Source organism: Tasmannia lanceolata, unplaced genomic scaffold, assembly GCF_043159265.1.
Source record: "Tasmannia lanceolata isolate RefF3 unplaced genomic scaffold, GAP_Taslan_0.1 ptg000054l, whole genome shotgun sequence".
In the NCBI taxonomy this organism is placed as follows: domain Eukaryota; kingdom Viridiplantae; phylum Streptophyta; class Magnoliopsida; order Canellales; family Winteraceae; genus Tasmannia; species Tasmannia lanceolata.
In genome coordinates this window covers 1,891,770-1,903,531 of record NW_027518731.1, presented here as the reverse complement: position 1 = coordinate 1,903,531, position 11,762 = coordinate 1,891,770, and the positions used below count along the sequence as shown (strand labels likewise).

Below are 11,762 nucleotides of genomic sequence, written 5' to 3'. Positions count from 1 at the left end.
AGCGTAACGGGCTACCATATTCCATATTCTTCTCTACTACTCCCTGTTTCTATCTTTCAGTTTCAGGAATCCGCCGAAAAACTGACTTAAAACCCTAACCCTAAAATAAAGTGGCTCCCTTGTTTCTCACAAAATTTGCCTTTCAATCTAGGGTTTATGAGCTTCGAAGATTAGGGTTTAATCTCAGGTCAGTGCAAAACGCATTTCAGCTATTATTTGCTTCTTTTATTACTTGGGATTAAAGAAAAACATGTTTTTTTTCTTCTCTATTTTCGTATATTTCTGTTCATGTTTCTTCTTCTATTTGTTACATTTTGATCTGGGTTGAGTTTTTTTGGGGAAAAGAAGCTAGATTTTAACAGTTCTTATCTCGGTTGAGGTGGTTTTTTTTGGCAAAAAGGTTGATTTTTTTTTTTTTGGGTTTGGGTTTTGTTGTTGATTTGGATAGCAACGCATGATGGAGAAATAAATGGGGTTCTTCAATATTATCTGGTTTCTTTGATTTTATTGATTTATTTGAAACCTTTTTTTTTTTTTTTCTGTTAACTTTCCTTTAAGTCCCAGCAAAAGAAATCACTTTTTGTTGGGATTTTTGTTCTTGATTTTCTGATTTGTTCGTCTGATCGGTTCGAAGTTTGAATTTGACATACAAACTGGGTTTTACTTTGCTGGTTTTCTGTTTATTTATCTTTATGTCCTGACAAAAAGAAATTATTTTGTTCGAATTTTCTGTCTGGATTTGATGACGATCTGATTTGTTTGCTTGATTTTTGAGTTGGAAGTTTGAATTAACATACGTAATGGCTTTTACTTATTTACTGCTTGTCTGTTGGTTTGGGTTAAAAACATTTTGAGTGTTTTCTTTGATATCAGGTTTTCCAAATCTTCTCCATCTACCTATACCTGTTTGTTATTTTTCTTTTCTTTTTTCTGGTCTTTTTAGAGTTTACAATTGATTCAGAGAGGAGCATAGCTTTATATCAATGTTTTTTGTGTTGTCTGTGGTCTTAATTCATTGAGTTGGTTATATATGCTTATATATTCTTTTTCTTACAGTTTAGGTCGTTTTCATGATAAACAAATGGCTTCGAGCACAGAAAGTGGAAGGAGTTTTGCAAGGAGAGATCAGTTGTTGAAGATACAGGCAGAGGTTCAGAAGAGATGGGAGGAAAATGATGTTTTCAAGGCTGAATCTCGTGAAAACCATCCTGAATTGGGTGAAAAATTCTTTGGAAATTTCCCCTACCCTTATATGAATGGTTTGCTTCATTTGGGTCATGCATTTTCACTTTCCAAGCTTGAATTTGCCGCTGCTTATCATAGACTGAGAGGTTGCAATGTGTTGTTGCCGTTCGCTTTTCACTGCACTGGAATGCCCATCAAAGCCACAGCTGATAAACTTGGGCGAGAGATCCAAAAATTTGGAAATCCACCCATCTTTCCTTCCGCAGAGGACGATGAAAATAATGCCGCAGTTATTGAGATTAAACCCGCGGAGGAAAATGTAGGTCAGCTTTTACCTGATAAATTCAAGAGCAAGAGGTCTAAGGCAGCAGCAAAATCCGGTGGGGATAAGTTTCAATGGGAAATCATGAGGACTTTTGGTCTCTCTGACAGTGAGATTGCGAATTTCAAAGACCCATATCATTGGCTGAGTTATTTCCCTCCTCTGGCTGAAGAAGACCTCAGAGCTTTTGGTTTGGGTTGTGACTGGCGGCGATCCTTCATCACAACGGACAGGAATCCATTTTATGATTCTTTTGTTAGATGGCAGATGAGAAAGTTGAAAGAGATGGGAAAAATTGTTAAGGATATGAGATATACTATTTACTCTCCTTTAGATGGACAACCATGTGCAGATCACGACAGGGCCTCAGGTGAAGGTGTTCAACCCCAAGACTACACTGTGATCAAAATGGAAGTTTTGGCTCCTTTCCCATCAAAGTTGAAAGCTTTAGAAGGGAGGAGAGTGTTCTTAGCTGCTGCAACTTTAAGGCCCGAGACCATGTATGGGCAAACAAATTCATGGGTTTTGCCGAATGGAAAATATGGAGCTTTTGAGATAAATGAGACGGATGTGTTTATCATGACGGAGAGGGCTGCTCTGAACCTTGCATATCAGAAATTTTCGAGAATCCCAGAGAAGCCCACATGCTTGCTCGAGCTTAACGGCCACGATTTGATCGGTTTACCCCTAAAATCCCCTCTTGCATTCAACGAAATTATATACTCGCTTCCCATGTTGACTATTTTAACAGATAAGGGTACGGGAATCGTAACCAGTGTGCCAAGTGACTCACCTGATGATTATATGGCATTGCATGATTTGAAATCAAAACCAGCTCTCAGATCCAAGTATGGTGTAAAAGATGAGTGGGTTTTGCCATTTGAGGTCATCCCCATCATTAACATTCCAGAATTTGGGGACAAAGCCGCAGAAAAAGTATGTCTTGACTTGAAAATCAAGAGCCAGAATGACAAAGAAAAGCTTGCCGAGGCAAAAAGGTTGACATACTTGAGAGGTTTCACCGATGGTACAATGGTTGTGGGAGAATTTAAAGGTAAGAAAGTGCAAGAAGCAAAGCCATTGATAAGGAGCATGCTACTTGAAACAGACAAAGCGGTTATGTACAGCGAGCCTGAGAAAAAGGTCATGTCAAGGTCCGGTGACGAGTGTGTTGTGGCTCTCACAGATCAGTGGTATATCATCTATGGGGAAGAGGAATGGAAGAAAAAAGCCGAGGAGTGTTTGTCCAATATGAATCTCTTCTTTGACGAGACACGACATGGTTTTGAGCACACCTTAAGCTGGTTGAATCAATGGGCTTGTTCGCGGTCTTTTGGGCTCGGTACCCGTCTCCCTTGGGACGATCAGTTCCTTGTTGAGTCCTTGTCAGATTCCACCCTTTACATGGCATATTACACAATTGCCCATCTGTTACAAAAAGGCGATATGTATGGATCAGATACTTCTAATGTGAAGCCCGAGCAGATGACCGATAAAGTTTGGGACTTTATTTTTTGTGGAGGGCCGTTTCCCACAACTGACATTCCTTCATCCCTTCTTAACAAAATGAAGCAAGAATTTGAGTATTGGTATCCCTTTGATTTGCGAGTCTCCGGGAAAGACCTCATCCAAAATCATCTCACATTTTGCATCTACAACCACACTGCGCTTCTTCCAAAACATCATTGGCCTCGTGGGTTCCGATGCAATGGGCATCTCATGCTAAACTCAGAAAAAATGTCCAAATCTACTGGGAATTTCAGGACTCTACGCCAAGCTATTGAAGAATTCTCTGCCGATGCCACTAGATTTTCTCTGGCCGATGCTGGGGATGGGACTGATGATGCGAACTTTGTTTTCGAGACATCGAATGCCGCAATCTTAAGGCTAACGAAAGAAATTTCTTGGATGGAAGAAATATTGGCTTCAGAAGCATCTTTGCGTACGGGCCCCCCTTCTTCTTATGCGGACCGTGTGTTTGCTAACGAAATAAACATTGCCGTCAAGATGACTGAACAAAACTACAAGGATTTCATGTTCAGAGAAGCACTTAAAACAGGTTTTTATGACCTTCAGGCCGCTAGAGATGAGTACAGATTTTCTTGTGGGGTAGGAGGCATGAACCGCGACCTGTTGTTTCGGTTTATGGATGTTCAGACGCGACTAATTACTCCTATTTGTCCACACTACGCGGAACATGTATGGAAGGAACTGTTGAAAAAGGACAGTTTTGTGATAAAAGCGGGTTGGCCAATGGCGGACCCACCTGACCTCACTCTCAAAAGAGCCAATAAATATTTACAGGACTCCATCGTTTCGATGAGAAAGATGCTTCAAAAGCAACTTTCGGGTCCAAAGAAAGCTAAGAAGGGGGGTCAGACTTTTCCCGTAGAAGAAAACAAGCCGACTATTGGTCTTATTTATGTGAATGAGCAGTATGGCAGTTGGAAAGAGACATGTTTGAGGATACTTCAGAGTAAATATGACAGTGGTAGCCGCTTGTTTGCGTCCGATCAAGATATCCTTAATGCAGTAAAGGAAAAGACAAACTTTAGGGTGATCCAGAAAGAATGCATGCCTTTCTTGAAGTTCAAGAAAGACGAGGCCCTTTCTGTTGGTCTTCATGCGCTGGATTTGAAGTTGCCATTTGGTGAAATTGAGGTGCTTAAGGAGAACTCCAACCTAATACTGAGGCAATTGGGTCTTGAGCATGTTGAAGTGATAGATGCGTCGGCTGATGTTTCTTTTAGTAGAGCGGGCCCACACAGCTCGGTGTTGCAAAAGAATCCTCCATCCCCAGGCAACCCCATTTCGATATTCTTGAGCAGGTCAGAACTCCCATCACATGTTGGTGAGCAGGTCAGAAATCTCACTTTCTCTTATAAGTTTCAAGCTCTCTCTCTCTCTCTCTCTCTCTGTGCGCCTATATATATATATATAATCTCAGTATATTGTTAGTCGTAGCGATTAATGCAGTTCACCCTCTGCTATGCATGTGCTTGCACAGTACCTTTCGTGAAATTTGAACTCCCTTAGAAACTCCTGATTGCATAGATTCTAGTGATAACAAACTAGCAAATAGATCACGTGCCTTGATACTACTTGTTTTAAATGCATTGACTTGAGGGAAAAAATTGCAAAACAATACTGGTAAAACTTTATGCAACGATGAGCATGTGTTGAGTTTTAGATAGAGAGGTTTATGAGGAAGTATTGCAAATCAAGGGACACATTAGTTGCCAATAAGATATTCTATTGTGTCGTATTGATTGTTTGATTCTCAACCAAGTTAACTGATCCCGATGTTGCCTTTAATTAACTTTCTCATCCATCTAACGCGACGAATGATTCTAGTTGAGCCATTTCAGTAGCCCTATGATCAATAATTAAGATACCTTAGGAATTGGGTGGTTTAGCAGCTTTATTGTCTTCTGGAAACTTTGCATATTTTACTAGATTGATTTCTAGAGTTGGATATCAGTCCTCAAGGCATCCACCTGACACGTAATCAGCTCTATCTTGGTAAATGATTCCGGTCCATTCTGCATTTCCACATGAGAAAATTATTTCTTTTAACCTTTTTTGTTTCAGAAAGTTCAGTCATCGCCTGAGACCCGTTTTTAGTTTCTAGTCTGTATATTCCTTTAGTCAAAAGATAAACATACTTTTTAAGCAGCCTTGATTGCATGTTCACGATCCTATCATTTTCTGCTTTCTATTGCCCACTGATTTTCTGCATGTGCGGGCAGAATTCACTTGAAAAACTGACTTAAAAATTGCACTCACAGGCCCATAGCAAGATGGGCATTTTGGGGGTGTTCTTTGTCTGGCCAAGAAGAGTGAGATTGCGACGATCTTGAAAATAATCAAGTTGTAGGGGTAGCTGTGGATGTGTTGGGAAAGTAGGGGCAGTTGTAATCAGAGACGGAAAAAGATAAGCAGAGGATTTTCTATCAAAAGCTGCAGCGGGGCCCATTTATGCTAATATCAGCTCTTTCCAGTTCCTAATTGGTGATACACCTAGAACTGCTATTGATGATGGTTTCAACAGGGTAGATTTCTTTGCTAATTTAGACAAAGAGACAAGGAACTCAGGGACTGCTTAAAGATCAAACGGAGACAGATAGTATATGAAAGGGTTGAATGGAAGTGTCGTTATATTTATCATAGTGTATCGGGTTTGGCAATATGTGGAGAAAATGGATATTATATGTTGTCTGCTTGGTTTTTACACTTTTTCAGTTTTAGTGAATGGATCGCCAAAATGTTTAGTCAAAAGCGCAATGAGTTTTCACCAGGGAGTGCAGGACAATACCTAATTTAGGGAAAATCCTACACTCCTAATGGGAGTAAGACTTTAGGATAGTTTAGGGGCTTATGCGGAAAACTAAAAGAACACTTAACAACTAACGTAGGGCTGGATTAACGCCTAATTAATCTATGGACAGCAGCAATAATGATACCTAAATAGCATAAATAATTATAAAGATCATAATTAAGCATGAAATAAACCTTATACAGATCAATCAAAGTGATAAAGATTCGTAAGATGAATTGATAACAGAAGGATTAGTCCAAAACTAGGCCTACACGCATACAACCAATTAAAAGAACTAAAAGATAATGTAATACCTATCAATTAGATGTAACAAAAGCATGAGAAATTATTAATAATTATTGAAGAAAAACAAAAAAAAATGTCCAGCAGGAGGAATTGAGTCAAAACATTCTAGATTTAGTCCGTAGGGGTATTTTGGTAATTTCAACAAATCTGGAAATTGAAGGAAACTGCTGTCCAGATCTTAGGTAACGGTTTAGGTAGGTAAAAGAAAGGTAATTCTAGGGTTTAGGTTCTGATTTGATGGTAGGTTTAGGCTATGGATCTTTAAAAAGGGTTTCCAGACTTGAAAAGGTTAAGAACTTCCAATAGGGTTCAAAAAGGCTTGAAAGTTGAGATTCTTATGAATTTTAGGTGAGGTTTAATCACTAAAACAAACTCTCAAAATTTCAAAACAAGATCTTGAAGAACAAGGGGGATCTATGGATTTTGGGTTTTTTCTAGTTTTAGGGTTCAAGAACAAAGAAAATAGAAAATCTGATTTACAAACCTTGTTTGTGCTGATTCGATTGAAGAAATAGAAGAGAATAGATGAGAGGTGCTGAGAGGAGATGGTTCCAAACCACAAGAAGAAGAGAGAAGAAGAAAGCCCAAATTTCTGGCTTCAAGCAAAACGTTAATTCTATTCAATAGTAAAAAAGTCGCTTACATTACTTTCATAAGATGTATTTATATGAAAAGAAACCCTAGAAGATAACTGAAAACCTAAGCAACTAATTTCAACCATTCATCTAATCCAAAGTAAACTAAATAAAGTTAAAAAGTTACCTAAAATGATAATCCCGTAGTAGACCTATACTACTTCCTAAAACCACTCATAACTTGCTCAAATCACATCAAAATCATGTGATCTTGGGCTCATTAGATAGGTAATTGAAAAACCTTTCTGACAATACCAAAAAACACACCAAACAGATGAGATTTGATGCCTAAAATGTAGGCTACAAATAAAATAACGAAAATAGAAAATAAATAATAAAAAAAGACACCCATGTCTATGGCTCATCCTAGGGTCTCCACCATCAGTCTCGTCCACGTCTGCGCTTGAAAACCTTGAATCCACGCCCACTGTTGATGTCCCCATCAGAGACCCTCTCCTGCAATATCTATTCACGGTTGTTGTTGGGACGCTTAGTAGGATGATATTTAAGGTGAGAGTTGGATGCTTGATTTAAGGTTTTGTGTTTTCATCTCAATTTGAGATTTCCCCCACTTGCACTATGTGGATGACATGTCATATTTAGCGAAGCTTGTGAAAAGAAAATCAGAAATTTGAAATCAGTGTTATGTTATTATGAGCCAGTTACTAGGCAACATGTTATTTTCACAATTCATTGGTCATGTAAGTTAGAATCGATGGAGGTTTTATTTTTCACAAGTCATTGGTCATGTAAGTTAGAATCGATCGAGGGACAGCAAAGTAACAAACCCCTTCATGCAACTGTTTGGGATGTAGGCTGCTGCTATTGCTAATGCATTTTTGGGCTTTACTTTATGTGTAGGCTGGCCTTTGAAGAATTTGTGGGACCCGATGGTAGAAAGAGTAGAAAGAAAGTTGTCGTCGTGGAAGAAAAGTCTTTTATCTTTTGAAGGGATAATCACTTTGATCACGTCAGTGCTTGCGAGTATGCCACTGTATATTTTGTCATTATTTCAATATCTAATTAGTGTGATTGATAGATTGGAGCAGTTGCAGAAGAATTTTCGGTGGAATGATAAAGAATGTAGGAAGAACCATCTTATTTGTTGGGAAGTCATTTGTAAGTCAAAGAGAAAAGGTGGGCTTGGTTTCCAAAGCTTGAGAATGATGAACTCAACATTATTGGGAAAGTGGATCTGGTGATTTGGTGAGAGGGCTTTCTTTGGAGGGAGGTGATTGTAGAGCAAAGTTTTAAATTTCAATTTCGGTCATCACAGAAACGGAAACGTTTTGGTCTCAGGTGGAAATTTTGGTGGAAATCTTGAAAAATCAAGGTACATATGGAAACATATGCAAATGATAGAATTTTAATGTAAAGCATTAAGAAATGCTAGAATAAGTTTAAACATACACTTAGAAACCATGTCATAAGGAAGACATCCATCCATAATGGTTTAAAAACATCAAAGTATCAAACACCAAGTGACGTACCAAATTTCACATGGTAAGTCATATAACTATTTATACATAATACTCGCACCACATTTTACTTGCAATTTATATAAATATAATTATGTAATACAGACTAATGCAGTATACCACTATTACACTTCGGTTTTGGTTTATGCATTTCAGTTATTTCGGTTTCAATTTCGATAGGGGGATGGAAATGGAAATACTTCGGTTTTGTGTCGGTTTCAGTGGAAATTTAAAACCATGTTGTAGAGAAGTAAGTGAAAAGATGGGGTGATTGGTATTCTGATGATTCTTTCATTTGCATTGGGCTGACAGTATATATAGATATTATGGCGGGTTGGAGGACTTTGGAGAAGGTTGTAGGTGCAATGCTGGTAGTGGTGGATCGGATCAAGCTATGGCATATGTCTGGTGCAGAGCCATGGTGTTGAAGTTAGAGTTTCTTTCCATTTTCAGAGCGGTGTCTAATTAGGATGCGAGTACAGGGCGAGTAATTAGATCGGTGGAGGGTAAGGTTCAGCGGAAAATTTATTTTTTGTATCTTGGCTGCGAGCCAAGATACAAAAAATAAATTTTCCACTGAACCTTACCGTCCATGAAATTTTTCTAAAGGTTTCATTTAGCTGATCCCAACTAGTTTGGGACAAAGGCTTTGTTGAGTTGAGTAGAGTTGAGTTAAGTATCTTAGTTCTTTAACAGAGAGGTGGATACAGTTGTATTTTTTTGGAGAGATTGGAGGTTGCATATGTTAGATGGACTGTTCCTGTACATAGGATTTAGTAGAGTTATTTTGATGGGCTCTTGTTGGTTATATATTTTATGTGAAAGTTAGTTGATAGTATTAACTGTATGTTCTTGCTAGGAGGGTGTGGAAGATATTGGCTCCTCCTCGAGCTGTTGCTCTTTATTGGACTATTTTCTTGGGTAAAATCCTTACTATTGATCATTTGTGGTTTATCATTAACTGATGTTGCATGTGTGGATATGACAATTAGACTGTAGATCGTTTATTTATCCACTATAGCTTTGTCAGGGAGACTTAGACGTGCGTCCTGGACCTTTTTGAAATTGGGTTTGTTTCTCTCAATCATATTGGGAAGCTAATTGAGAGTTGGAAGTTTGTTGCTGGATTCTAGATGCGTGGGATGGTTTGGGTAAATTATTCTTGCAGCCTCTCTAAGGCTTGTGTGGAACGAGAGAGGCCAATCAATTCTTTAAAGGAAAGTCTAGATCTTCCTATGTTATTCGCCGGACTAGTTTCTCGATGGTTTTGCAGTTGGCAATTGGTACAAAAGAGTTTAAAGGGGTGTCTGAATCTGATTTGCGGTTGGGTTCAGTTGTATATAGAGACAATCACATCAGTCATTCCTGTCCTCCTCCTAAGTAATACCCTTCTTTAAGTTTCTTGAAGTTGAATATCGGTGGGTCGAGCTTTGGAAATCCTAGTCCTGTTGGTATTGGAGGCATTCTAAGGGACCTCGACCGAAACCGAAATTTTAAAATTTCGGACGAAATCAGATGAAACCAAAAAAGTGCGAAATTTCCGAAATTTCGGCGGAATATCCGAAATTTCGGCGGAATATTAAATCACGTCAAAATTCCATTTTTTTGGGATTTTCCTGAAATTTCTGTCAATTTTGAGAAAAACAAAATTATTTTGTAGCGTTTCGAGTTACCGCGATTTCGGTTTTGTTCTCCACCGAAACCGGTCCGAAATTTCAGATTTCGGTCGAAATTTAAAACCTTGGCAAAGACACAATGGATGAAAATCTATTTAGACGACTCTTCTTCTCTCGAACATAGGCCACATCTATTTATTAAATAAAATTGCTTTTCAATAGGGCTTGGCTATTGATCTTTTGGTGAGCCACCATCCACCAAGTGTTTCTGTAGTCTGGTCTTGCAGTTCCTGAAGAGTTTTGTTGGACAACGAGTAAGGCGAGTATTAGCATGTATGATGTATCGAAAAAGGGGTAGTTTCGATTGGCAAATATGTGCTTCATTCCTTTAGATGACAACTCATCCATTGCAAAGTAGGGAGAATCAACATTGGGTCTCTTTCTGAATGCTGCTGATCTTTCTGGAATCAACATTGTGTCTCTTTCGGGTTTGTCTATTGGAGCCTTTAAAGACAAGGTTAAATTCTTTGGAAGATTTCATGTGGTTGTGTGGGGTTTGCGGGGTAAACGGATGATAGGATTTTTCAGGTGTGGCTAGAAGGGAAAATACATGGGATTTTTCGGAGTAAGATTCCCTCTTATCTCAGCCCTTTTTCTCATTGTTGTTTCCCTTAATAACGTATCTTTGCAATCACTCAAGAAAGATTACTGTCCTCGTTGCTAATTTTAATGACTTTCAGCGTGTTTGAGATTGTAATGTGTCATGCGTCTATTTTACTGTGAAACTGAAACATAGGACTCTTGTTGTAACATAATATAGGAGATATTTGTAACTTTGATTCACTTATCAATGGAACTGTAACATACAGATGCTATAATTGCCGACGTGTGTGTTCTCTCTTTAATCTATGTGAAGTCTCGAAGTGTGTTCTTCTCTCTTTAATGTGGATACAGTCTCAAACCATTACAATTCTTAAGTAAATTGCGTACTAAAGCTGGTTCGGGTATTCATAGGCAAATCCACATTGTGTATCCTCATCACTGAAAGCTGAATTCATTTATTCTAAGCTTAGTATATTAAAACTGACATGCTTTTCAATTATTAATCATAGGCGAAAGGTTTTTGCTCTTCATGCCAACTTGGGATTGATTCGTTGATTGCTTTTTCCTTCTTTTTATGGGATTACTGTCATCTATAGCTGTTTCTGTAGTAGCTCTTGATGTCTGTTATCTTTGCAGGTGACAAATTCAATTGGGGCTTTGCATGTTTCCAATTAAGCGACGACAGGAATCATTTTCAGTTGCTTCTACAGATTGCTCATTACATTTTTGTTCTGTGCTGCTGAGAAGATAAAGGTGAGAATTAATTAGAATCTGTGCTTCAGTTGTTTAAGTGGAAATGATTGTATGATGATTATTTAGTTTGCTTTAGTCCTAATGATTGGGTGGCTTAGGACATTTTTGCTATGTTGGATTTTCTAAATTAAAATCTGTGAAATTTGAACTTTCAAATTATAAATTAGCAGTGTAAATGCAAATAAATATAATACTCAACCCGTAGGTGTGGTGGTATTTTGAGATTATGGATTAGTGAAATGTTTTTTTGCCTGGGTTTGTTAAATGTTGTTGAACTATTCTTTTAGATGTTCTTCTAAAAGAATATTTGAATTTGAATTTTCATGATTTTGTTCTTTGTGGGGCTGCTGCTATTTTTGCCCTAGATTGTGGTGGTATTTTGAGATTATGGGTTAGTGAAATGTTTTTTTATCTGAGATTATGGGTTAGTGAGATGTTGATGAACTATTCTTTTTTTTATCCTTTTCTTTTTTAAATTTTAAGGACAAGACAACAAAAGTGGTGGGAATGCTGAGAGGAGGTCAAAGTTTATGATCGGATCTAAAA

General features: G+C 38.0%; 1 protein-coding gene across 2 annotated transcripts; it reads left to right on the top strand.

The window, feature by feature from the left end:
* Positions 1 to 11,468, top strand: LOC143864876 (ATP binding/leucine-tRNA ligases/aminoacyl-tRNA ligase). 2 transcript variants are annotated; one of them, XM_077375743.1, is made up of 3 exons: positions 1 to 187; positions 1,062 to 4,366; positions 11,100 to 11,468. In XM_077375743.1, the coding sequence occupies exons 2-3, from the start codon at positions 1,082 to 1,084 to the stop codon at positions 11,136 to 11,138; spliced, it is 3,324 nt and encodes a 1,107-aa protein (XP_077231858.1). In that variant the 5' UTR covers positions 1 to 187; positions 1,062 to 1,081; the 3' UTR covers positions 11,139 to 11,468. The 2 variants fall into 2 exon arrangements, with proteins under 2 accessions (XP_077231858.1, XP_077231857.1); XM_077375742.1 differs by having other exon boundaries at positions 2 to 187; positions 1,057 to 4,366.
* Positions 11,469 to 11,762: the final 294 nt, after the last annotated feature.